The sequence below is a fragment of the Vanessa cardui genome, chromosome Z (genome assembly GCF_905220365.1).
Source record: "Vanessa cardui chromosome Z, ilVanCard2.1, whole genome shotgun sequence".
NCBI lineage: Eukaryota > Metazoa > Arthropoda > Insecta > Lepidoptera > Nymphalidae > Vanessa > Vanessa cardui.
Genome location: NC_061154.1, coordinates 14,216,131 through 14,243,763, shown reverse-complemented (window position 1 = coordinate 14,243,763; position 27,633 = coordinate 14,216,131). Strand labels below are relative to the sequence as shown.

Below are 27,633 nucleotides of genomic sequence, written 5' to 3'. Positions count from 1 at the left end.
GACAATATTACTAATAATCCTTTAAAAAAAAGTGATTTATTAGGTACTATGTAGTATTTATAATAAGTCAATTGAAATGTAAACTAAGATGGCTTCTATAAGTAATTGTTATAATAGTGTGTGCTATATCAAATCCGAAGTATCATTGAGTTCTTCCTCTCGAGCTGGGCGTTGAGTTCCCAGATTTAGACGCGCTGTTATTCTCAAAACAATTATTCAAAGTGGAAGGATGGGATGCTTTCTAGCTAGACTACAGTTAAAGTCCTGAATACAATATTTGTTTTCTTTCTAAATGTAATAAAATAATTTTTGGAACGTTTATCTAGTTTTAAGAATATCTAGCCTGAATTTATTTAAAAGTATACGAAGTTTAGGGTTGCAAAGGTTGCAGGTTCGATCCACTTCTAGTTCAACCTTAACAATTATATCGATAAAAGACACACTGCAGTATTTTTGGTACCTATTATATTGGTATCTATTGGTACTAAAAAAGTTTCGGTAACTAGGTAAAATTATCAGCGAACTATATAGTTTCAACCAGTTGGATACTTTTTATATGTAGCAATCTGATTTTAAACTTAACTAAGATGGGGAAGTGGTTGAACGGGTGCATCTTAACTGATTATTGCGGGTTCAAACCCAGGCATGTACCACTGAATATTCATGTGCTTAATTTCTGTTTAACGCGTGCTCGGCTGTGAAGAAAAACATCGTGAGGAAACCTGCATGTGTCTAATTTCATAGAAATTCTGCCACATGTGTATATATTTATTTCTACCAACGCGCATTGGAACAGCGTGGTGGAATATGCTCCAAACCTTATCCTCAAAGGGAGAGGAGACCTTAGCCCAGCAGTGGAAAATTTGTTGTGGCTGTTGTTGCTGTATTTTAAGAGGAACGTTTAACAATATTTATCTTCATATCACTATAGCACTTTCTTTTTTATTCAAACATGTACAGCTATAACTATGTTTATTTTAATTAAGAAAAAAATAGCACTATGCGATAGGACTCTAAAGAATTAATAAAGGTATATCTAAGAAAGAACTAGACGACTTTTCATTTGTTTTATTCATTTCCAAATACAATAACATCTATACAATGGTACTACGACTAAATGGATTCGTTATTCCGACACATGCATTAAAATAAATTAAATAATAAAAAAAATATTAATAAATTATTTATTGTGTAAATAAATCTTTTTAAAAATAAAAATCACCGGTATTTTACGTATTAAATCACAAGTAAGGTAACTAAACGTTATTATTAATTATATTTAATTAAACATTTTATTTAAATACTTAGAGAGAAATTTATTAGTAAATATTAATTACACAGACAAATATTATAATTGTCAAAAAAACTATAAGTAACACAAACATTCAGCAAAATTAAATTACATTTAACACCGACTGTGTTCATTTTTATTTTTATTTTATTATACATACAAGAAAATAATTAATTAATGACCAGTTTATTTTTTTTTTAATAAAACAAATTACCAGAAATTGAATTAATTATTTGTACGCATTAAATAAAAAAAAAACAACGAAAGAAAAAATAAATTATTCAAAATATACAACAGAAAATAATTTCCATTTAATTATTATATAATATTCTACATTTTATCGATAATAATACGATTGCACTTTTAAAATAATATCTACTTTATATACAATCCCTTGGAGATAATATCCATTGAGAAAAAATTGCGCTCCTTCCTTCTGTTCATTAACACGCAATTTGCACACGCAAAGTATTGAATTGTTGCAATTCTACACAACTTAGCTTTTGACCCTCTATTACATGCAATAAGGGAATTTCAAAGAGGGAAAAATGTAAAATTCTCACGAAGTATTTGCAATGTATACATTTTCATTATAACACTACCCAATATTTTAGACGAAAAGTTTTATTATAATAATATTCATATTATGTAGAATTTTGGTAGATGTTTTTATTATAAAAATCATATATCATACATCGGATTTCTTAAAATATTGACAAAAAAAATATAGAAAAATAAAATTAATTTTATTGCCATCTTAAAAATTATACCATTGAGTATATTTTAATAATACTGACAGGAAAAAATACATTTAACAATCATTGACTAAAACTTGTTAATACTGATTTTATAATATATCTGCATAGTCAACATAAATAGTAGACAAGGAATATTAAATACCAGACAAAATATTACAAGATTCAAATTGAAATCAAGATGTGTTACTAAATTTACTGGATTTAGTTCATATTCAGTAGTTATTTCAATTATAAATTGCTTATTTCATCTTGTTACACTACAACTTATTATAAATTTATACAGATTAATACTGAGATAACTATCACCATTTAACTGCTTCTATGATTAGTTCTGATTTAAAAAAAAAAACAGCATTGTTATAAATTCTTGTTCATTTGTTGATCAGTCGACATAATATATAAGATGGAACGGCGGCGCCGATAAAGTTTTGAGAATTCCTGAAATTGAAATCTCTGTGGCGTCTGTTTCATCATTTTAGCTTTTGACCTAAGTGAGAGACTAACTTTTGCCTTTATGCAATAATCCCACCTTGCGTTTCGAATTTTGTTTAAGCGACCATTGCAATTTACTTGCGATGAGGACTACCTTTCCTAAAACTTTCCCTTTTCAGGAATTCTCCAGCTTTTCCTTGGTGCCGTCGTTCGAGTAAATACGACTCGTTAAACTGATTTTTGGACTTTAATTATTTTAGTATTATTATATTCGTTGAGTATTTTCGACATATTCTTTATTATATTCCCCCGTAGTCTTATTGAATTTAGCGATTCATTTATTCATGAGCAATAAATTAATAATTTTCGATGGAATTAATTATTATATCAGGGAATTGTTATCGATTATATTATAAAAAATTTAAATGTAATTTCGATTGCAAAGTTTAAAAAATGCAATATTGCTTTACATTTTAGGAGTCCTTATATTTGATAAGGTTATACGATGAATAAAATTTTTAATACTTGATATCCTAAATAAACAATATAGTTCTACTTATTTAATGAGTATCTATTATTTACATTCTTTGATAAAAGACTAGTCACACTCCACGTGTACGTTCGTGTCAATATGTAAATTAATTAATAAATAAATTTAAAATTACATAGCAATCAATTCAAAATGGCATTTTTTTACCCTGAGATTCATTTAGAGCATACGGTTTATAAATAAAATTTCATTGGCGTTTTTTTTACTACATTATGCTGGCTTAGTAAAACTTTTCTAAGTAAAACTAATTGATTAAAAAAGAAACACGATAATTCTAATTTGAAATCTCAGTTCTCACAATCAGGCCGATTTGTATTGTACGTTTCTTAAGCCGTCTCAATTCTTGTTAAATACTTTTATATAATACGATACAGTTATACCTACTAAAGTAAAAAGAATAGTTTACAGTATCGATGGTAAGTTCGAGTCAAACAATGTCATATGTCGTGTCATGGTTATAGTAGGCCGGTCATGCGTAGTGCGGGTAGGAGCCCAGGTGTGACGTCACGTGGGGAGGAGCCATGGAGTGGGGGGAATAGAGGTTGCCTCCTCCTCCTCCCCAGTTACTCCATGAAGCAGACGGGAATATTGAAGCTGAAACAAAGTTTGCTAACCTAAGTTAATACAAGTTGCAGTGACATTAAAGTCTCACTAACTAAATATTTCAAGTAGATATACTCTATTCTATTGTCATTACCAATTTCAAGTAAATATATATTTTTAAATATTAAAAACATAATACTATTAGCCGAAATTTATTTCATAACAAAAACTAAAAACATTAAATACATAATATATTATGTATATAGAATAAAATCGCCGTGTCAATCCTTCGCATTATTCGCACAGCACTATGTCACAAAGATTATAAAATGGTTAATTTATATTACGACAGCAATCTGTAAAAACTTTAATTGTATCTCTTGATTTATATACAAATTAATAGGAACTGCCTTTATTAATTTTATTACGAAGAATAATTAATAAAAAATCAACGCAGACCAAATACCACTGGATCGAAATAAATCGTATTTAAACCAGCAAGTGCCAGCAGACGGATTGCGAAAATGAATGTATATTCCATTAAGTCAAGAGCGTGAACCGGGCCGTGGCGTTGACATCCAACTTCGAGTAGCGAGTCAATATTTGATCACCAAGTGTACATTAGCATTCGATGCAGATTACACTTTGCTGCGATTGAAGGGTGCATGATATTAGCTAATACAGAACTATTTATACAACTCCTAGAATTGAATTCCTTTTTGAAGTGCTACGGTAGGGTTTACCCTGGTAAAAAAGAGACTGTTAGTAAAATTATTCGAAAGTTTGGCTTCTTGCTTCGACGTCCCTAAAATATTATCGTAACATTTTTGAATGCAATGTAGTTTACGTTAAAAGAAATAAGCCGGTAATGGCTGAAATAGAATTTGTAATGTTGCGAGTGGAATAAGACTCAAGGGTTTTCGTTAAGAAATGTATTATACGTTAGCGGTATATTTAAGAAATAAATCAATTATTCCAGTAGATATTGGTTACGTGTTGCCATCAATCAATGTGTTAGGTAAAAGATTTGTATATAAAAAAAGAAATGCATCATTTCTTACTTTTAATTTGATCGTGTACTTAAAAGTGATTTTAAACATTTTAAAACCTTTGTTGCCTTTTTGAAATTAAAATCGCACCGCGTTGCTTCGATTACACAGTCATTAACTGGAATAATTTAATTACCTGTCGATGTTGGCATAGCTGCGTGTGGAGCCATGAAAGACGAAAGCTTGGCCGAGTGGTGATACGAGCTCATGAATAAATCGCTCTGGTATTTATAAGCTGGATCGCTGGCAGCCGGTTGCGTGGCCGCAGCTAGGCCTTGGAAATCGAACTTGTATGCATATCGTTTACCATGGACCTTCGTCATAATATTCTTGTCGTAGTAGTATCTGTACAAATGGGGGTAATTATTAGGTGTGAAAATTAATAAAGAAACAAGTAAAATAAAATGTGACAATAAATATAAATCGCAAAATGTTCGCTCAGCAAAATGGGTACCCATAACATCGCAAGGCGGCGCAGTTATTGGTGTGTCCATGAAGACATATGACGTATATCTACCTATGTCCGAATTGATCATAACGATCCGGAAATGTTCGTGTTTTTACCTCAAAGCTCGGCTAAGCTTATCGTAGTTCATATTCGGCTTGGATTTACGTTCTCCCCATCTCCTGGCCACTTCGTCCGGGTCTGTTAGCTTGAACTCTCCGTTCGTACCCTCCCAAGTGATGCAACCTGCATTACTGGAGTCACTTAGCAGCTCTAAAAGGAACTGCCACAGTTGTATTTGTCCGGATCCTGCAAAGATGAAAACATTTAGACTTTTTCTTATTTAGATATTTATTGCGAGATATTATTTATATTTTCATATAAATCGTATCTTATTAAAAATAACGAATTTTCTGCTATTAAATATTCATACGTACATTATTTTAATAGCAATCAAATGCACCAAACCTATCATTACAGTCTCATAAAGCGGGTTGTTATGCCACACCCGGTTTCTCTTTTTACATAAAATAGTTCCCTGAATCGCTTAGACGTAGAGGTGAAATTATGACAGCCAACATATAATTTATCTTTTGCTTGTACTCATAACAAAGACTGAAAGAATGATTTATACCTCTCCCCAAAATTGAGTTACGTAATTGTTAATTGGTTTTCATAAAAATAAAACTGCATTATAGTAATGGTAACGTTAGCTCAATAACATGAGAGGCAGTAATATATTTTACGAAATTATACAGCTTTAAATAAATAAAATTAAAATTGGAATTCTATATAATTCTCAAAAAATTCCAATTCTTTCCGCGTAATGGAGTGAAGACTTTTTAATTTTTAAATATGACAAATTATACTCAACATTGAAATTCATCTGAACTATGTGTACCTACAGGATGTATCTAGAGGTATAATGTGCAGGGTCGTTCCCACATGTTGCGATATTGGGCGGCTGTGTTACGATCACGCACGACTTGAGCCGAATGCACTCAACTGGAACTGAGTACCGTTGACAAAATAATAAATACAACCATTCTAATTATTATTCATTCTTTTTGTGTCTTACACGTGGAGTCCATATTTTATGTATTAATAAATATCAACTATTTATTTACAAAATATTTCTTATCGTTGTATCTGTAGCTGACATGGAGTAAATGGTTATAATGGGTAGCAAAAATAATGGCTTTTTTTGCAACATTTTGCTGACCCTACCCGCTAGCGAAATGGCCGGCTCACACGAGCGTGGCATCCCAGTGATTTATACTCAATCGATTATGTAGAAGTCAAAACGTTTGCGCTCGCCTCTCGCCTCGCTGGAAGAGCTTGAGGCATTGTCTGTTATGCCTCATCAATTTTACGACTCGCAATTATTAATCGTCGATCGACACAATGGTCCACATCAAAACGTTAAGTAGGAATAATGTATTGCATTTATATATTTTTTTTCTTATTAGAAAAGAGGTTTGAGTTTTAATGTTGAGTCTGTATTTTTAATATGTTAGTTTTATCAGAATTTTTGAAACTATAATTAATAAATACAAATTATATTTTAATACTCTTTCTTGTTATTTCTGTAGGTGTGGTTTTAATTAATATTAAGGCTCAATAAATATTTTTTTCTTAAATCACCATAACTTATCCTTATTGACAAATATAAAAAAGGTACATTTGTTTATATAATAAAATACTATCTAATAATTGAGTAATTGTTCACTGTAAGATCTAATTTTATTACAATTACAACATTAGTATGAGTAAGTGTTATATTTTTTTATTTAAAATTACTTATGTGACTTTCTAAAAATGTAAAAAAAAAGCTTACGACGAATTCCAGACATGAGATATTCTTTTATAAAATTCTATCTAGCATATTTTTTATATATATAATTGTACCTGATCTATGAATAATCTCACTAAATCTAGGCGAGACTTATGTTTATTAGCCTAGTATGTCTGAACGAACTGTATGAATGAATGACATATTATTTCGTGTTATTCCGCTTAGATATTCAGGAAACACAAAACGGTCGCATCGATTCTGAAATATTGAATGTGGTGATAATATGCTTGTACTTCAAATAGTATACCTATAGTAAAGGGCAAAGGCCAATGTCATTTGCCACTCTTAAATATAATAATTACCATTTTTACGTCTGCCGGTTGTGTTTAGCATTATAGTTTCAGTTTGTTTTTACAATGTAGCCCCAATGATTTGTAGGTATTTGGTCTCGGTCACAGGTGAACTGAGGGCGTGTGAACGTTCCCTTATTACATAGGGCCACGTGCCTCAATTGTCTCACGAACACAGCGCGTGCCCACGATATTATAATGTAACGTAATTATATGCTTTGATTTAAAGGTGTAACTTTTGTTGAGGTAATTTATTTTAATTTGTAATGTTGTTTTAATTTCATTTCACATATATTAGGGTTATTTGATCAATTCCAACTTTCTGTTTTGTTTACATGTGATTTTGTTTTGCCTTTTGAAAGTATGCAAGACTTATAATGTACTGGCTATTAATATAACACTACATTATTGACTATTTAATGAAAGTTAAAAAACTTTTTAACATCGCTACTATACTTAATTTTACTTACCTTCCTGGTACCGGTAACATTTTGTAAGTTAATACGATAAAAACAATATGATATCATTTTCAGATTATTATATATTTTTTTCGTTCGTTTTAATAATATAAGGGTATTTTATACATTTGGTTAGTATGATCAGATTGTAATATCCAAAATCTATATAAAACGATCATAGTTCAATGTTGGTCAATTGAAATAACCCTAGGCATCGTTAATATTATGACCCTACAACGAGCGCTGTTAACATTTTGACTTTCCAACAAAAGGGTCGATCGTAGACAGATAATATACGTAATATACACAATTTCATGACCTCCGCGTTCCCACGTGAAATAAAGTGGCTGTTATCAACGACATCTAGTAGCACTTGCGTGTAACGTCAAATTTTATATTCTACCTACCTGTATCGCCCCGTGATTAGACTCGCGTTAAATTTAATTTCATGTTCCTTTTTTTAAACACATGATGAGTACTTGCCAGATTGGTTGATGTTCTGTTAAACACAACTGATAGTTTTCAACGTCTTAAAACGTTTGAAAGAGCTTCATATAAAATTCTAACATTTATGTATATAATATGTATCATACGTTAAGACGCCTCATATGAAAAAAAGCTTTCGTATAACCTAAATGTACTTATTACATGAATGCATATCTTAGTAAAATATTTACGGTGGAATAAAAAAAAACATTAATTATAAAGACTCATTTGATAGTGCCAAGTCACACAGTAAATGCATTTCTAACTACATATATCCTTGACCTACTGTCGTAGTTCGTGACGTAATCTTCTATTTAATATGAACCGGGTAGTACGTTGATTAGGTGATGACCATTAAAATACGAATATAATAGAATTTTCTTTCAAATACCTGAATTAGCTAGACGACTGCTTGTAGGACCAAACATTTGGTAAGGATCTGTAAGAAGAAAAATATGATTAATAAAACATAATACAAATAAAAATCACAATTAAACTTACCGATTTGATGACTATTATATTCTAAATAGAAATATATTTTACAAGCAAAACACGGGGAAAGAATGTCGAACTAATTCATATTAATATTAATATTCATGGTTATTTTTTGTACATTGATGTGTAGGCGGTGACTTTATGTGCTTCTCCGCATTCTAGAAGCGAGTTACAACAAAGTAGAGATACGTAATGGTAGGGCGTTTTGGAAATCCACTCTGCCACGAAATAGTAAAAATCGTTCTGGGTAAGTTTCAATACAGTCATGGGATATAAGATCTTAGCTTCTAAGGTTGGGCGCAATTGGAAATTAGGGAATGATTTAATAAAAATTACGATACATATTATATTTTTCTTTTCTTTTTTTTTACGATATCTGCAAAGCGGCTGGCAGGAGCTGGATGCGAGTAGCCGGAGAAAGACCACAGAGTCGTGCACTTGGAGAGGCCTATGTCCAGCAGTGGACAAAAACGGGCTGATGATGATGATGATGATTATATTTTCTTTATAAGATATTTTTCTCGTTACAGGTAATATAGTCATCAGTTCATTTTAAAAAGAAGAGGAATTGTAAAAAAGAAATGTTGTAATTTCTTATTTTTAATGAAATGAAACGTCACACTAATCTCTTACTTACTCTAAAGTAATACATAGAAATTAGAGATATTTCTGAATTATTTGAATGAGCTTTAAGGCCATAACTTTATTTTCCATCTACAATATCTATTACGAAATAAGACATTATTTTACAAATGTATTTAGGAAACAAATGACTACATTTCGTAGCGTTACTAATATAATAGTTTTAAATATCTAAGAAAGCACGACAATCCAATCTTTTATAATATAGACTTTATCAGTTAGTGAAGGTATTTTCCTCGCATAGGCCATAAAGATAGCTGTAGTCATGACAACGGGTCAACAACAATACCAAAAAAAAAAACAGATACAGTACATAGATTGCATTTAAAATAGGCTTAATGAAACCTACGTGCAGCCCTCAGAATTAGCATAGATAATGTTGGCTACCGATTGTAAGGTCGACTGATAGTGCATTATCTGCATTTTAAATTGTATTTATATAGTATTAAGGATCAAAATAGTTAAACGTAAAAAAAAACAATTGAGTTTTCGGAATTATTTTACCTCGATAAAATACATTTTAAATACTTCATAGTCAATAAGTTTTTTTATAAATCCAAGAAGTCAAACGTATAAGTACAACTAAGTATACTCACGTGCATAAAAATACCTACATTTTAGCTCTACTGCTACCGCCGGTCGATGGACGTATGAAATCGGATTCGTTACTATTTGAAACGGTTATATATTATTCAAAAATCACATTAAAACATTTCTACAACAAATATTTTATTAAAATATTACATTTTAAATATAAACTTATATTTGTTATTTAGTCACTGAGTTCTTTCCCCGGGTCGGGTATATAAAAGTATTTCTTTGTTTAGAAGTTTTCTGTATTAACCCAGAGTTCAAAAATTGGCGTTGATTACACTCCCGTCTGTCAATATTGGAAAGGACCTAAAGCCGTTGGTTCTGAGATTTTTTTTCGGTCTTGTCAATCTTTTCGTTATATCAAGCTATGAAAAGAATCTATAGATTCTGATGGTGATGATGAGGTGGAACATATTCCAAGCAGTACTAAATGTTTGGCCGTCTTCAGTATGCCTTTTGAGAATGGATGTAGTAGTTGAATTTCAGAAGAATCGCATCTTTCATCAATGTTTTTTATTGTATAGATTTTTGTTGCTTCGATTTGATAGAAAATATGTTCAGACGGAGACGGTACAAATCGCAGTGAATGCGACGATTGATTATTCACACCCGTGTGAACACCGTTTTACCAGTTATGATAGTTGTAAAATCAATAAGGCGTGCTGTATGTACTCATACATATGTATGTAAGTATTTTACGAAACAAGAAAATATGTCATGGTTTTTCATTTACTCCTAATGAAAAGAATCTTCATTATTTCATGTAAAAATAAAAACCATAAAAAATATTTGAGTAATATATTCAATGTGGATATTTTTTTAAAAACTGTTTTCGATTTAAACTTGAATTTTATAAGAATGTTGTATTGTCATTGTCATTAATAAACGTAAAGATTAGATTGTGATGCTGCCACCACAGTAAAATACAAGTAACGTAAAGAAAAATAAACCAAAGGCCAAGTGTAAGTCGGACTCGCGCATGAAGGGTTCCGTACCGTACGTATTGCCTAGATAAACAACAGTAGGTACACAAATTTCACATTAGGCACAGAACTTGTGCTGATTTTATAATCGAGCTAAAACACTTATGTTTTATGCGAGCGTCTCTAAATATTTTTAATGTTAATTTTGTAATTTGTTATTATTATAAGTAAATATACAGTTTGTGAATATTTCAAGTGCCTACATGTTGCCATTATTAATATAAAGTAAAAAAGGGCAATAAAATCGCATTAGTTGTATAGCAGTCCCCTTATTTTGTTAACAATTTGTGGCAACAGAAATAAATAATTTTTCAAATTTTCTACTTCTTAGCTTTCGCGGTTATCGAAATGCAGCTTGATTTTTACTTATCGTAAAGTAATTTATAATGTTGATATTTATTTTTTGTTTGTTTTCACTTCATCAGAATATCGTGTGAAACAAAGTGGCTTACCACTGTATTTTTCAATGTATGCTTACATCATTAATAATATACAGCGGATTTTATTTTTAAAAACTTTTGTATAAAAATGGTTTCGTAGTTTAAATGAATCCGATATATTTTATACATACATACCAGATATTTTCTAGTATCTACGAAAATATTTGAAATAACGAGATTTTGAGGAACTTGTAACAATAAAAATCATGTACTCGCTCGTTACCATTCATGGGTCCCACTTTGTAAAACCCGTCGCGACTATGCAAATTATCGCAATAATTCTCAAGTACTAGTCTGAATTCTGGTCAAATCGTACAAATAGCTGCAAGCGAAATCAACCATAGCTACGCATACATAACAGCCAAATTAGCTCGTACCTTAAGTGTTGCTTGCAATAGTTGCACATTGAATTTGAAACAAAAGCGTCCCCTAACTACTGTTCGCGGCTTTGTTAATATTATAATAAAGTAATTGTTAATGACACTCGTGTTACTGTTGGGCTATAAAGCAGGGAACTATGACGAATCAACCCCATGACTAATAGATTCGAATATGCCATAAATGACCCTTTGATTCGAGTTGCCAGCCAAGCGAAGAATGTTTAACTGATAATAAGAATAATTATTTAATAAAATAAAAGTTGAATGCATTACAATATTAATTTGGTGTGGAAAACTAGATTAAAAATATCAATCATTAAATAAAATATTTTATATATATATTTTAGAGTATATTTGTATGGAACTAATCAAAGTATGTCTGTGATATAAATGACAATATTCTATCTTTTTACTTACTTACTTAAATAATCTGTAATTATTAACTATATACAATTGTAAATAAAATAGAAATTAATAGTACACTTAAAGGAAAACTTAAATTCTATTGCCAATGCATGTTTTCTGGTCCAAAGAAATAGATATCCCAGTTCATACCGCCTATCATGTCTGAAGGTATGTACCATTCATAATAGAAATATTTGAATCGCTTCCTCGAGTGACAGTACGTAATGCGGGGTACACATATTTGGAATGGAAAAGCTGTACTTCGGAATAAATCTATTTCGTATGCGCTTGCCCTTAATATTATGCACGTTGGTATTCTCGGTATAAGTAACCAGCCCTGCAAAAAAACAATTTATAATATGACTACAGATAAGGCTTTTAAATAATAAAAGAAATATAATTATAGTGTTAGAAGAAGTTGTAGTTTATATAGTATATCTTATTATTATTCTTGGGATAGTTTTGTTGTTTTTAGAAGGAGACTGAATTGAATATTTTTAGGGGTAGTATGTAGCTCCATAGATCGCATGGTTATATTCATTGATATATATATATATATATATATATATATATATATATATATTATATATATATTATATATATATATATATATATATTTATATTGTACTTCGTTAATGTTCGTCTGTAACAACTAAACCAAACAAAGAAAATCGTTCAACAAAACGAAAAACGACAACGAAATGTTACTAAACGTTTTTTATTTATTTATATAGATTTTGACATTAGATTGAAGCGATATTATTGGTCGAGAGGTTGAGTAATTAATATATGATGATATGATATGACATAGTCACTAATACATATGTATGTCTGAATTACAGCGAAATTGCTATTGAAACTTTGAAAGTAAAGTGGATTTAACATAAGGTGGAATATTTTTGTCTTATATTTAAATATATGTTAAACATGAACTGCTTGTAGTAATAAGCTGTCAAAAATCGTATGGAACATGCCAATATAAAATTGGTTTATGGTTACTCGTTTTCGAATGGAATTGAATATAAAGTAGTAAAGTAAAGTTTCAGCCTGTAAATTTCCTACTGGTGGGATAAGGCCTTCTCTTCCATTTAGGAGAGGGCTTGGAACATATTCCACCACGCTGTTCCAATGCGGGTTGGTGGAATGCACATGTGGCAGAATTTCGATGAAATTAGATACATGCAGGTTTCCTCACCCTTGTGCGGAAACCTGCATGTGTGCATGTTATCTTCACCGCCGAGCACGAGATGAATTATAAACACAAATTAAGCACATATATATAGTGGTGATTGCCAATCATCGGCTAAGATGCACGCGTTCTAACCACTGGGCCATCTCAGCTCTTCGGAATTGAATATAGATGGTATAAAAATAATTACGCATTACTCACTCTTATTATTATTTTCCCCAAAACTTCCATGTGATCTTTATGTACGTGCGCGTAGAACTTTATATCGTGTCGCTTACAAACGCCAAAGGTATATTCACTATGCATTGTTTCTAAAATCAGTTAAGTCAAATTACAGTGAACATAGTCATTGTTTTTCAATATATGGTCGGCTCAATGAAAGACCCATTGATGAAAAAACTTATTGGTTTTAAAATTTTATTATGCCTTCAAACGATTGCCATCTCTTTAGTTTCTCTCGACACCTTTTAATTGATATCAGTTAGATAGAAACATAATTGGATATTATATATTTCGATCGATTTGCATACATTTGTGTTATAAAAAAAGAAAAGTAACAACTGGTAAATTACCCCCAACTGGGAGCTGCGTCACGCTGGTTGGATTTAGTCTGTACATAGAAGTGACAGATTTCTAGGCGGCACATGTAAGTTTCCTCACAATGTTTTCCTTGACTACATAGTATAAGACTAATAAATTCACACAAATTAGGCACGTAAAAATAAAATCTTTTGAACTCGATATCATAAGGTTAAGATAAGTTTTCTAATGACTTGGCTATCACGGTTCTGTGATATGGTCAGAGTTCTGCAATTGTAACCTAATTGATGAAGATGATTATTATTTGCGTGATTTGTGTTTTTAATTCATTTTGTAGTGAAAGAAAACATCGTGATGCAACCTACATATGTCAAATTTAAATAAAATTCTGCCACATATGTATCAAGATCAACCAAATCCCATTAGAACACTGTGGTGGACAGGCTTGAAAGGAGAAAAAAATAAGCCCAGCAATGGGACATTTACAAGCTGTTACTTTAAGCTTACATTCGCGTTCAAATCAGCTCACCATAAATTTAGTTGCATATATGTAATATAATAAAATATATATAAGTACCTGGATCTGGCTCAGATCCTGTTAATGTTAACTCAGACAGTGATGTGAAATATTTCCAGCAATAATTTTCATTAACTGTAAAATTTAACACGTTTTTATATTATTGTCTCAGAAATTATATAAAAACAAAGTAAATGCTATTTAATATATTAAAAATACTAGCACAATTCACAATTCCACGCGGTCATGATTAGAACGGTATTTTATTTTCATTTATTTATATAATTACAACCTTAATGTTAATAATTATTTTATTATTATAAACAGTTTTAAATATATTACCAATGATAAATAATATCGTGAGACGGAAAATAACTTTATGAGCCATTATTTCAAAACAAGTCACTGTATACGAATACTATCCAGCACTGCTTTAGCAGGCATTGAGATTGACTGTCTTATATGTAGTATTTATATATGATTTATTACTAAGACGTATGTGAATCATGAAATTCTTAATCGAATGAGTGTAATAATATTTTTCATTCGTGTCAGTGACGTGTTTTATGTATTATTTTAAAGGCAAATTATAGTGTATGAATCTTTGTCATTGAATGAAGAGATTAGTACGTAGATTTTTTTATCAGAAGATGTAGCGCGTTACGATGGCGGTTTCAGTATAGTAGTATAGTATGGTTTATATCACAGGTGTACCAACGTCTCTACTATGATGTATGGAACTTTATACCATATAAACGTTCATCCCAATTGTACTCCCTTAAGAAGTGATTTAAAAGGACTCTTTTAAATGTGTCCTTTATCAAACTGAATTGAACTCAACTATGTGTCTCAGTCGTGTTACTTTTACATTATTGCACCCTTACGTGATGATTTCCGTCATAAAAACTAACCTCTATCCTTTCGTAGGACTAAAACTATTTAAATACTAAATTTCAACTGGCTCTATCGATATAAGCATGAAGATATTAAAGATTGTTACTTTCGCTTTCTAATATTTATTGATATAGTTTTTTATATGTAAATTAAGACTATTGGATGTGCATGTCCTTATTATCGCTATAGTGTTTAATATTTCATTGAATCATTCGATTTCCTTTAAATAAAGAAGTTCCTTTAAAGAAATAAAATACTTTTGTTGATGCAATTGAGATGGCCCAGTGGCTAGAACGTGTCCATCTTAACCGATGATTTCGGGTTCAAAGCCAGACAAGCACCACTCTTTCTATGTGCTTAATTTGTAATTATAATTTTTCTCGTGCTCGGCGGTGAAGAAGAACATCGTGAGGAAACCTGCATGTATCCAATTTCATCGAAATTCAGCCACATGTGCATTCCACCAACCCGCATTGGAACAGCGTGGTGGAATATGTTCCAAACCCTTTCCTCAATGAGAAAGGAGGCCTTAGCCCAGCTGTGAGAAATTTACAGGCTGTTACTGCTATTATGTTGCTGCTACTCACTGTTGATGCAATGTAGATTGTACAGTCGGGGTAAGAAAAGGTTTGTCACCTTAAGATCTATTTTCGAGTGCTCAGTGTGAGCGATAATCTGACATTACCGATCGAGAATGACATATTGTATCCCAATGATTTGATGCTTAGATTCAAAAGGTACTGAGAGCTCAAGACTTGATAAAGGGATGAATTTGAAAACTGACGAAGGTTTTCTTACTCTGACTGTACTTGGAAGAACAGTTATTAAAGAAGGTCAGTAGTTATACCTTTCCGCCAATTGAAAGGCACATATATGTTGATATAATACAATAACGGTTATATATTGTAATGAGTTTCAATCAAAAGAGGACACAGTCCTATTATAATTATTTAATTTCTTTTCAAAACAAACCTTTTTTAAAATAATGAGATATATGTAGATTTACAGACAACTTCCATGTAAATTATGTTTAGCATATCCTTTGTATTTTTATTTAATATTTATTATCTACTGAACCCATTCTTCGATCGCGAACAAAAATCTTTTGTGTACTTTTAAATATTATCTGTTACAAAAAAAATAAAATCTCCAAGTGTATTATTTATTATTATTACTGGTAGTGTTTTAACTCAGTACTTAGGAACAATGAGAGACGTTTAAATATTTGCTTAAATTCAGGATATTAGCACGAAAATAACCGTAAACAAACAAACAATCCCATAATTGCAACAATTTATTTAACGAGCTTAGTTAACGCGATTACTTCATTGGAATAGACGGATTTTAGTTGAATTTGAGAAATCTATTGATTAAGTTTAATATATATACCATAAGTAGTGTAAATTGATTAAGTTACATCATGAATCAAGTTTTATACTTATGTCCTATCATCCTTGTAATGGTTTGTTTTGGTAAGGTCTTAAATTGTCATTAGTTTTCTATGTTATCTTGGGTCTGGGTGTTTGTGGTACCGTCGTTACTTCTGATTTTCCATAACACAAGTGCTTTAGCTACTTACTATTATGAGTGTAACATACACTCATAATAGTAAGTAGCTTCTACTACAAATCTAGAATCATATACACTCTGTGTATCTACAGTTTTTTGTACAGTTATTCTTTTCATTTCCTGCTGCATAAAATAACTATATATTATAATGTAATCTTACTAATTATATATCTTCTCTATAATATACTCTACTAACGACATAAGAATTTATAATTCACTTCTCCTAGGGAATAGTCACAGGTTTTGCTACTATAATAATATTTTACAACGGAAAATTATGTTTATCCTTGTCAATGTATCTATAATTAAATTATTTCCATCACATAATATTGGTGAGTAAATATGATTTTTAAACTGAATCTTAGTGCCGGATTGCGATACTTGGAAGGCGATACCAGCCAATCAAGCGATGTATGCTCTTCGTTCAGAAAAAGAACTGTCCGACGAGGAATTACCGAGAGGTATGTTTTTAAACATAAAGTGTTCTTTATGTATAAATCAGTTTAGGTGACTTTTTTGCTTTGTATTGCTGAAAAATGCCAACTTAAAGAGTTTTTTATATTTATAAAATTCTAAAAAATAACTCTTTTATGAAGTGAAAAATGAGGTCTCATTATGTTGAACTGTAAACAAAGGACAACCACCGACAAATTAAAAAAAACTAAAAATACAGTTATAAGATGCCAACCACGTCGTTCGACGTACCTAATACCGAGATCTGCCATAGTACTGATACATAAGACACATAAGATTAGACCAAAGATTCAATCAGTCAATATTTGGAGCCATATTGTTTGTTAGCATACGACAATATCGCATTTAACGTTTCATTTCAGATACCTTACAGCATATATACAAGTTCGGTTGGTGTACAAAGGACGCTGTATCGAGGCAATATTTTCGCAAATCAGTGAACATAACGCTTCCAACGTGGCAATCCACTCAACTGACTTATATTTACGTAAGACAAATCTCCGTGAAACCTTAAAATGTTCAGCATCCTTCCTTATAAGTATATTTATTACTAGTTGTCAGCCACGGCTCCCCTCGCGTTTAAGGTTGTCATGTGTTAGGTAAAAATGTAGCCATATATAAATAGTATAAATGTAGTATGTAATGTACTATCTCGAAGTTACTTTCGCTTCATACTAAATTCATTAAATTTGGTTCATTGCTTTGGTCTTCAAAGGGCGACAGACAGACAAAAAAAGTTACTCTAGCATAATATTAATTATTTGATTAATATGACATGCCCTCTTGTTATTGTGAGTAACGGCCAATAAATGTCTTAAGACATACCTTGCGGTTTAGTTAAAAGTGATTCCTGTATCACATCATTGAGTATGTTATAGTTCAAGCAGATTTATATCAGCATTACGTAGTATAAAACACGGGCGCTTACCGCTGTTTGTCCCTGTTTGCAAACATCTATAAAATCACAGAACTGAAATTGAAGCGATTTTTTTAAATAGGTAGATCGAATCAAGAGGTAGGTTTATGTGTGTAACATATGTACAATATAGCAGAAAAATACTAATCATTTTAGAGGTTTCTAAAGAGATGTTGAAAAAAATATTCTGTAGTGTATTCAGCATCAGCATTACGCCTGTGCGAAGCCGGGGCGGGTTATTTAAAATATAAGGAAAAGGTTACTTAGTTACAAAATATATATAAATTTTGAAGGAATTTTGTTATACTCTTATTTATTCAGAATGGGTATCGATTTATTATCATTTTTCAATAACAACGATTGCAGTTGAGGCTTTCATTTATATTTAATAATTGAAAGTATATCTAGTATTTTATTTTACAGATATTGGCGAAGAAGAACACGATTAATTACAACCTTCAGTGTATTATCATGAGATCCTACGTTCCCGCGAAGTTCTTATTCATCAAGAGCAGGCTGCCGCTGTACTACTGCCAAGGAACTGTATTCATCTTGATGTTAAATACGATCAACAGATATGAAATACATGAATTTTTCTTATATCACAAATTGAACATGCCCATTAATTTCAATTTCGAATTTTATCATCCAACTACGGTGTAATATGTATGTAAGCATTATTTATAAATATTATATAACAAAATGATTTCGGATGTTTAATTTGATCCTATCCCGTATGTGTTAAAATCTTCTTTATGGTGTAGGAAGGAGGACGCGCAAATGTGCCACCTGGTGGTAAGTGGTCACCACCGCCAATAGATAATGACGCTGCCAGCTTATGATATAAGATCCCTTGTGTCTTTAGTTTAACTGGCTCACTCACCCTTCAAACCGAAACAGAACAATTCTAACTGCATTTGATGGTACATTATGGGGTTTGCACAAAGCCCTACCACCTTTATTCATTATTTAAATGGCAAATCGGCCCCTGATGGTGGATTATTAAAAACCATAGCTTCCAACCTTGGGAATAAATTGTTATGTTCCTCGTGTATGTAAATGGTCCACTGCCATTTCCTTCAGTATATAACAATGCTAATTCCGTATATATAGAAGTTATGTATATATACAAACAACACAACTGGTTAGAATTTAATAAATATCCTGTCTTCAGATAAACAGTAGTCAACACATTGCTAGCAGTTACGGTTTTGTAAACATAAAATGTAATTGAGATTTAAAATATTTTGTCTATGTGAAGTTCAGTAATAGCAAATAAAATGTTCATATTATGAGCATAATTATTTATATTGAGTAAAATCATTACTCTTTACGATTAATTAGTATTGGGGTGGACATGTTAACTGTGGACTGTAATATAAATAAACAAATGACATTAATTTGATACAATTTTTACTTAGCAGCTGTAAAATACAGAAAGTTGACTTCGGAGCTGGTGTGATATCTTGTTTATAGTTACACTCGGATTATTAAACACGTGTTGAAATAAACTACAAATACTTGATAGTAGCTCTTTCGAATAGATACCACTAACTCACCGTTCTACCATCAAGCAGCGATCCTTAGTATTGTTGGGTTTCGGTTTGAAGGGTGAGTTACTCAGTGTTGTAATGAAGTTGTAAGAAATGGTTAAAACTGACCACTTAGCATCGGGTACTCATTTGTCTACCAACTGTGCATTTAATAAATTTAGCTCAATAACCTGATAAAGTTGGGGTAGTCGTTGAAGATCATAAGAACAGAGTAAAAACTATTGCACTCTGAAAGACGAATGAATCACATCACCCACGTAGGTGACTAAGCAGTAACAAAAGACACGTTCCGAATAAAAAAATGTTGAAAATAACTGTTAAATGGAGGGTAGTTAAACGCCCCTTGTAGGGCGAGGCGCGATCTAATCGAGATGATTATGATAAATGACTACTTGTGTTGGGGCTCGCGGGCGGGTTATTTTCTAACGTTCTACGGCCATATTTCAAAAGTAAGTGGTTGTGTGTGTCAGTATTGTTTTAAGTGTTAACCCACACTAAGATATACACTGTATAATACGTACATAGTAATGTTATGTAATGTTTCTTTCAAAGTAGACCCTGTACATTGCAATACGGCGTATGAAAACATCTATCTTATGCGTGATAATGTCTTTCGGCATTTGATTACATTGTATACGTCGTATACAATATTTATAAATAAAAAACAACATTCCATAAAAGTATTGCTTTATTGACAACATTTTATTATATTAATAAATATACTTTATGATTACTGAAGCCACCTTGTAATGTATTTTATTTGATGAATAAGGTGAGATGTAAGCCTAAACAAGTAACATATTATGTAATGAAAAAATTGTAAGGTGGTACGTGGTCTAAACTTCCCCCTTTATCGAATAGCCCAGCATTGGGAAATTATCAGGCGTTTATACTGTAACCCTTGGTTAATATTTCATATCAGATAAAGCTGCCACTTCAACACGGCTAAGAGGGGCCCGTAATTTAAGCAATTGTCTTTATAACTAGTAAATTAAAAAGATACCGTATCTACCCTTCCAATAATCTGACAATGTGTAATTTAAAAATGTGCCTTTATCGATGAAAAAAGGTTTTACGTCGAATATAAAAATTAAGGAAGCGTTTATTGAATATTAGCGTGAATTTGAAAATCAATCGGATGGTGATATTAAAATAGATAGCATTCGCAAGAATGAATACAAAAACGGTTTCGTGCGATAAAGCCGTACGCTTCTACAGCGTGTCACAAAAAAAACACAATATTGTGATTTTGTACACACTCTATATTTAAGAACAAGTAAATAATACTATAATTCATTTGCTTTTTTTTTTTTATTTTGTTATGTACAATATGATACTCTGTTTATCTTTGTATAAAATAACCATTTAAATTTTTAAAAGATTTTCTTCTATTCATATATTAACATATGTTCTATTCATATGCTCTATATATTAGACCTGTGAAGTTTTCAATGTGCGAAGTTTTATTTTCATTGTCGTGTGCACTTCGATTGAACAAAAGGTTGGAAAGTCTAAAACTATTGCTCGTTTTTCGACTATCTAACATATATGAATAGGTAGGCTTTTAGGGTTTAAAAAAAATCCGTTTCGATTATTAATATGCGCCTACATATAATGTTTAACTGGGGAACATATCGAAAAAAGGTAGCCTACATACCTACAGTATATTCACACTAATACACACACACACACACGCACACACACACAGACCAAGTTTTATTTTATTTCTTTCTCTTCTTGACTCTCAATCTAGATATGTAAGTAATATAATGAAATGTGTATTAATTATATTTAACTATGCAGATATGCTTTTTTCTCCCTAAAATTATATATTTCATTTAAATTCCCAGCTGTAGACAGAACACATCTAATTTCATCACACTTGTTTCAATGGTATGCACGTAGAAGACGAACATGCAAAAATAGTTTTTTTTTATATAAATGTTGCAAAAAATCTCTTTTTGGGTCTGCCTGTATATTATTAGCGTACATTTTAAAGGCAATCGAATTGATGGATTTAAATAGATATCATTGATACAAATCAATAAAATAATAGTTCAATGTGATGTGGTGCTTATACAGCGTGTTCCAAAAAATATTGACGATATAGCAATAGCATAAGATAGTCTGTCCACACAACTTTCCGAGAAAATGCGAACAGTCTACAAATATTTCAATCGAAATTTATGGATCTATATTTATAGGTAATAAGGATTATAATTAAGTACGACATGATAGTAGTTTAATAATTTTAACGCAGATATTTTTTGAAAAAATGGAGGGAATAGAATGGAATGGGAGAGATGCTTTCCAACTATGTATTTAAAAGCTACAATATTGGATTTTGATTTAATGGTACGTAAATAATACATCTAAAAGCATTTAGAAATAATTGGATCTATTGCATATCAATTATATTATAGACGATTTTAAAACAATACTAATTTTAATTATTTGTTATTATATTTTTCTATACTAATGTATGGAGTTATAGTATAAATATTTTAATTAATCGTATTTATATGTAACGTTTACTGCAACGTTTCTGTTACCGATGTCACACACTGGTTGCTAGTGATTTTGTTTTTATACGTACACTCATTTTATTGATTGAAACGGCCCCAGCAGACGTTTCTCACCTGAACGTAAAACGAAGTTATGACTGCACCAAATAGAATTGTCGAAATGCTATTACATTTTCCATTTACGATTGATTGGTAGGACGAACTCACCTCTGCCCCGAATTGTTGCGTGATTGTTTTGTGATACAATTTCATATTCGTCTGATTGGGAATCGAATTTTAGGCGTGGTTTTGTATACCGTTATCGTTTCACTCGAAAAATTATGTTTAACAACTTTACTATGGTAGAATTATATTTTATTTTAATATTAGTCTAACAAGTAAAATTATAATATATCCAATTAGATCACATTCTAAATTTGTCATGTGTTTATAATATGTTATTTCTTTAGTGTAACTACAGGCACAAGGGACATAACATCTTAGTTCCCAAGGTTTATGGCACATTGACGATGTAAAGAATAGTTAATATTTCTTACAGCGTAATTTTCTATGGGTGATGGTGATCAATTACCATCAGGTGGCCCACCTATACAAAAAAAAAAAAAAACAAAACTTCTCACGGTATATATAAACATACGACGAAGCATTCAAGAAGAATTTTGCATTCCTTAGTTAAATCAACAAATTAGCTGAATTTAAATTTTACACACTTATTCATTCGTTTCACCCGTATCGTCTAGTTGTGATATATATATGTCAGTTATCATGGTAAGCTAAATTATTAAATATACTTATGAATCGTGAAGATTAAATTAAGGATAAACTAATACATCCCGCATCAAAATTAACAATTAATTACTCTGTGCTTTTATGTGACATTTAAGACAGGTATTTCTTATAATTTGAAAACTATGAAACACATATATTTTCTAATTTTTATCTAATTTTTTTTAAATACGAATGTATAAATGTTTTTATAAGTTAAGACATCGGTGTTTGGATATGTAAAGTTTAGTTGATAGTTAACATTTATATACTTTAAAAAAAAATCTAAAGACTTAAATTAATTATAAACTTGATATACTGTTTTTAATGAAAAGATTTACGTGGATAAAATATGTACAATACTGTCCCATAATAATATAGCAAGTGTTAAGTTACTGAATAGTGTTGAGCATACTTTCATATATACTCGTATTTCGGTATAACGAAAAAGTTAATATGAAAAAGAATTGTGTCGGTATTTTCGTAGATATTTTTCACGATTCGTACAATATGTGTCCCCTGCGGTGTTGACAAGAGCGCTCTGTCGCTCTCCCGCGACGGTCAACAATACAACCGGCAAACAAACCACCCTTCATATGAAATTTATTGAGCTACCGTCGAAATAGAACATTTCTCGGAAAACGCTTTTGGTACTGCGATAATTACTTTAGATTTCTGATCACTGGGTCGCTGCCTGTATCGGTGTCATATACTCCCAATAAGCCGAGCATTCATTAATATATTACAGACTATTGAATAATTTATTTTCTTTTATCAGTTGTTTATGAAAAGTATTTTTTTTATTTTTTACTTTAGCAGATATACAAAACTTCGTTTACTTGCACCGATTATTATTAATCCGGTCAAATTACAAGAACAGATTAAACGTACAACAAACTGTTTATGGTTAAGATTGTACAAAGTATTATAAAGAAAATATTAAAGTTCCTCACTGAAACAAAAAACGATATCAACTTGTTGAAAATTTATGTATCACTGAATGTGTGATTGGACAACTTTATTACCAGTGATGCCAATTTAGCTAATTTACGAAAATTATGCCATTTCGAATGTCACAGCGTATAGAAGTCACATTCTATTCTCATAGTTCAAGTTATATTCATACCGAATTTTCCCAAAACTGATCTAGCCATCTCAACGTAACATTCGTATCTTTTTAGTGTAGTATGAATAAAAGCTTAATCAAATAGTCGTAACACAAAGTCGGTACTTAAGTGAAAGAAGTGCAAGCCTGAACGTTCGTCTTAATTGCTCGTATCACCAACGAGTGCTTCGAAGGATTCTCTAGTGTCACGTACGATGTTTGCAGCTAAATGAAATCAGTGCAAGGCTAATTCCCAAAGCACTCGGAACCCCTTCGAACTATCGCTGCTCGCCAAATGAACCTCGTAATGTCCGCTTTTCTACTGTAATTACGCACCCATTACCAACACTAATCTATCTACCGCTGTGATACGAGAAAGCAAATTTGGACTCTAATCCAAGTATATAACGTCTAATTTCAATAAAATGTTAAAATATTACCAGTTTGGTGTGATTTTTTTACAAACTCGAAATAGTTCTTATTGCGTTAACCGTAAACCTAAAATCGTTGGTCATGCGTAACAACGTAGGAGATTTAGGTCTTTTGTTAAAGATATAAGGTACATATTGGATTGCAGAGAGCTGTATAGAGTAGGGTGTAGCTAGAGGCTCGAAGGAGTTAATGCGTGACGCACAAAAGACCAAATCACGACCCTCCCGACGTGGCCACGGCGTCAAAGAAGAAATTTGTATTCCAATTATGACGCCACAGACACCCGTCGATCAATATTGTTGGCCAGATTGAGGCCTTCAGCATAAATTATACTATAAAAAGATTTACAGAGAACTAAAATAACACGTGTTATTTTATGGGTGGTTGGTTTTTTGGCAAACTGGGTGGTACCAGCTATTAGTTTTTCACCCACTAAACTTAATAATGCTGTTTCATTTAAAGAGTGGTTTAGTCAGGTACTGCCAGAATAAACAACGTAATATCTTAGTTCCCTTTGATGGTGATGCATTTGAAGGTGTATAGATGACACTTTTATATTACAAAAAAAAGATGAAACTGTTATACTTCAAAAGATTAATGATACTTGAATAGACACAATATTTCTAATAAGTGCCATAGATTTCTCAGAGAACTCCCTAGAATAAAATATATATACAAGACAATGGTACACCGTCCACAACGGCAATAAAATGATAATAAATGGATAATTACTCCCGTTCACTGCATTACGATGCTGCCGAGAATAGGGATGAACCAAATAGTTCAAGGAGAAAGTTAGTTTTCAGTTATAATCCTTATATTTAGGGAGCTAAGAGCTATTATGATGCTTTTAGGTCCATACCCTATGCTATTAGCCATTTGATTGCAATTTCAGCCCCAATCTCGGATTCAATAAAGGTCACCCCGCAGATAAATTTTGACATTTCTATTTGTTAAGACATACGATTATTGGTCGGTAATTGCTTTCAATCGTTCGGGATAATTTCAGATAAAGTTGATTTTTTTTTCAATTTTCTTTTGTTTCTAGCTTAATTATTTCAAGTCTTGTATAGCGTCAAGTATTCAATATATATTATTGAAATATATTTTTTAACGAATAAAATCGGATGGTATTATTTCTTCAAATCGTTCTTTTGGAGAAAAATGAGACACTCAAAAATATTATTTTAAGTAAGTATATAATTTATATTTATATTGTAAATTCCAATTAACCTATTATAAAAATAATATTTAATATCGTTTGCTAGTTTCGGTCAAGTATGTAGTCAAATTTGATTTAGTAATAGTAATTATTACTCACTCATCAACCAAAGTGTGAATGGTTTATGGGTTTTAAGCATGAAATCAAAATGAAGTCGAGTATAGAAAGGTTATTAATAGTATTATAAGGTCAAGAGGTTTACTGATTTGTGGATAATATTTTATTAAAATAATATAATGGTTTTCACCAATGATGTTGTAGTAAACAGATATGTTATTAACGCGCAAAAAGTGAAGACTAGAAAACGTCCTAATTGGGACGCTTGCCTTTAGTTGTTTTACGTAGTAATACGTTATAATACATCATAATTACGTAGCAATACGTTTTGCGCAATTAAAACATCTAGTTATCCCTTTTACTTATTGTTTTTATCAAGCTATCCTTTTTACTTTTAACGAAATGTAAAAATAAACTAAAATAAACGGTCCCCGGCGCGGCACACTTTTTTCTGTTGTTTAGTATGGGTATAACATATCTGTTTATTAGAATATCATTGGTTTTCACTCTGTAACAAAAAGAAACGTAACCAACTTCTTAACAAATTGTAATCTACTTTATTATTTTCTTTAAAAATATATCTACGTTCTCCTAAAAACCTGGCGAGTTTGGTTTATTTGCTCGACTTTTTATATCTCTACCCCTGTTTGTTGAGTTTGTTTGAGCAACGCGGTTTGTCTTTGGGTGGGACCGATCAACCGTCGGGCAAACACTCTGTAATAACATTGTTTTATTGAAGCACAATTAAACGCATGTCAGGGAACACATCTCGCGTGACGTAATCGTTGGCACGTCACTAATAATGGCCTTTAAATTGAAGTTCAATACTTATTTTACAACAGTTTTTTTAAACGGTAAAGTTTTATAAGCGTGTAAGCTGTGTGGTTGTTTTCTACATGTTGTACATGTAGCTTGCTGAAGTATTATTTTTTCTTCTTTCTAATATATTCATACAAGATTCTATATTCGAACTGTTTGTTTTAATAGTTTAAACCCGCATGATAAAAATATACTCATTTATTACAAATCATTAGAACTGCTACAACATTTTTAATAAAATTGTATATGTTAAAAATATCGTTATTATAATTAATTTTAGCTGAAAGTGTCAGGTTCGATCTGAATGTATACATTTAGTAACATTAAAATTTTTGTTGAAATAAAATTATTCAATTGTTCTCTTGAAATTAATAAGTAATTATGCTATCGTTCATTCAGGTCTAGTATATTTGAAACTTTCGCGCTGTACTATACCCATTTTAATCAATTTTTAAGTAATTTTATACTATTATTTAGTTCCACGTTTTATTACTGGCATCGTGTTAACTAAACAGTAGAAACGTCGTATAATCATTGAATCGATTTCTCTGACTATTTTTTCCCATCACTTGAAAACATTTGATAAAGTTTGCTACTCTGTGTCATTTATATTTCCAAAAATACAATTTAACAAACTGTATTTACACATTCTGTTCCCGATTTTCGTGTAAAACCAGTTGCGTGATAAAATGTCGCGTGGTTACTGGTGTCTTGTAAATGGTATTCTCAGGCGCCTTAGCTTCGTGTTTACTTCAGGGTACGCATATTTACATTAAGTTTAATTTATATCATAATTCATAAAAAAATGATAAATACTATTGCCTAAATTAACTTTATATGCTTAACTGATATCTTTTTCAATATATTATGAATTTATTTATATAGAATTTTTTTAATGCCTCGTCGCGTATGAAAGCATACTCTGACCCTAAAACTAAAAATTAGTACACTTGCATTTTC

At 31.2% G+C, this 27,633-nt stretch overlaps 1 protein-coding gene across 1 annotated transcript in view; it reads right to left on the bottom strand.

The window, feature by feature from the left end:
- Positions 1-1,053: 1,053 nt before the first annotated feature.
- The window catches only part of LOC124543394 (DNA-binding protein D-ETS-3), a 74,747-nt gene continuing 48,167 nt past the window's right edge, over positions 1,054-27,633 (bottom strand). Inside the window, exons 6-9 of the mRNA XM_047121610.1 lie at positions 8,549-8,596; positions 5,188-5,377; positions 4,760-4,968; positions 1,054-3,625 (exon numbers count right to left, since the gene is read on the bottom strand). Coding sequence (XP_046977566.1) covers positions 3,501-3,625; positions 4,760-4,968; positions 5,188-5,377; positions 8,549-8,596 — 572 coding nt within the window. The 3' untranslated portion in view covers positions 1,054-3,500. The remainder of the gene's footprint in view (positions 3,626-4,759; positions 4,969-5,187; positions 5,378-8,548; positions 8,597-27,633) is intronic.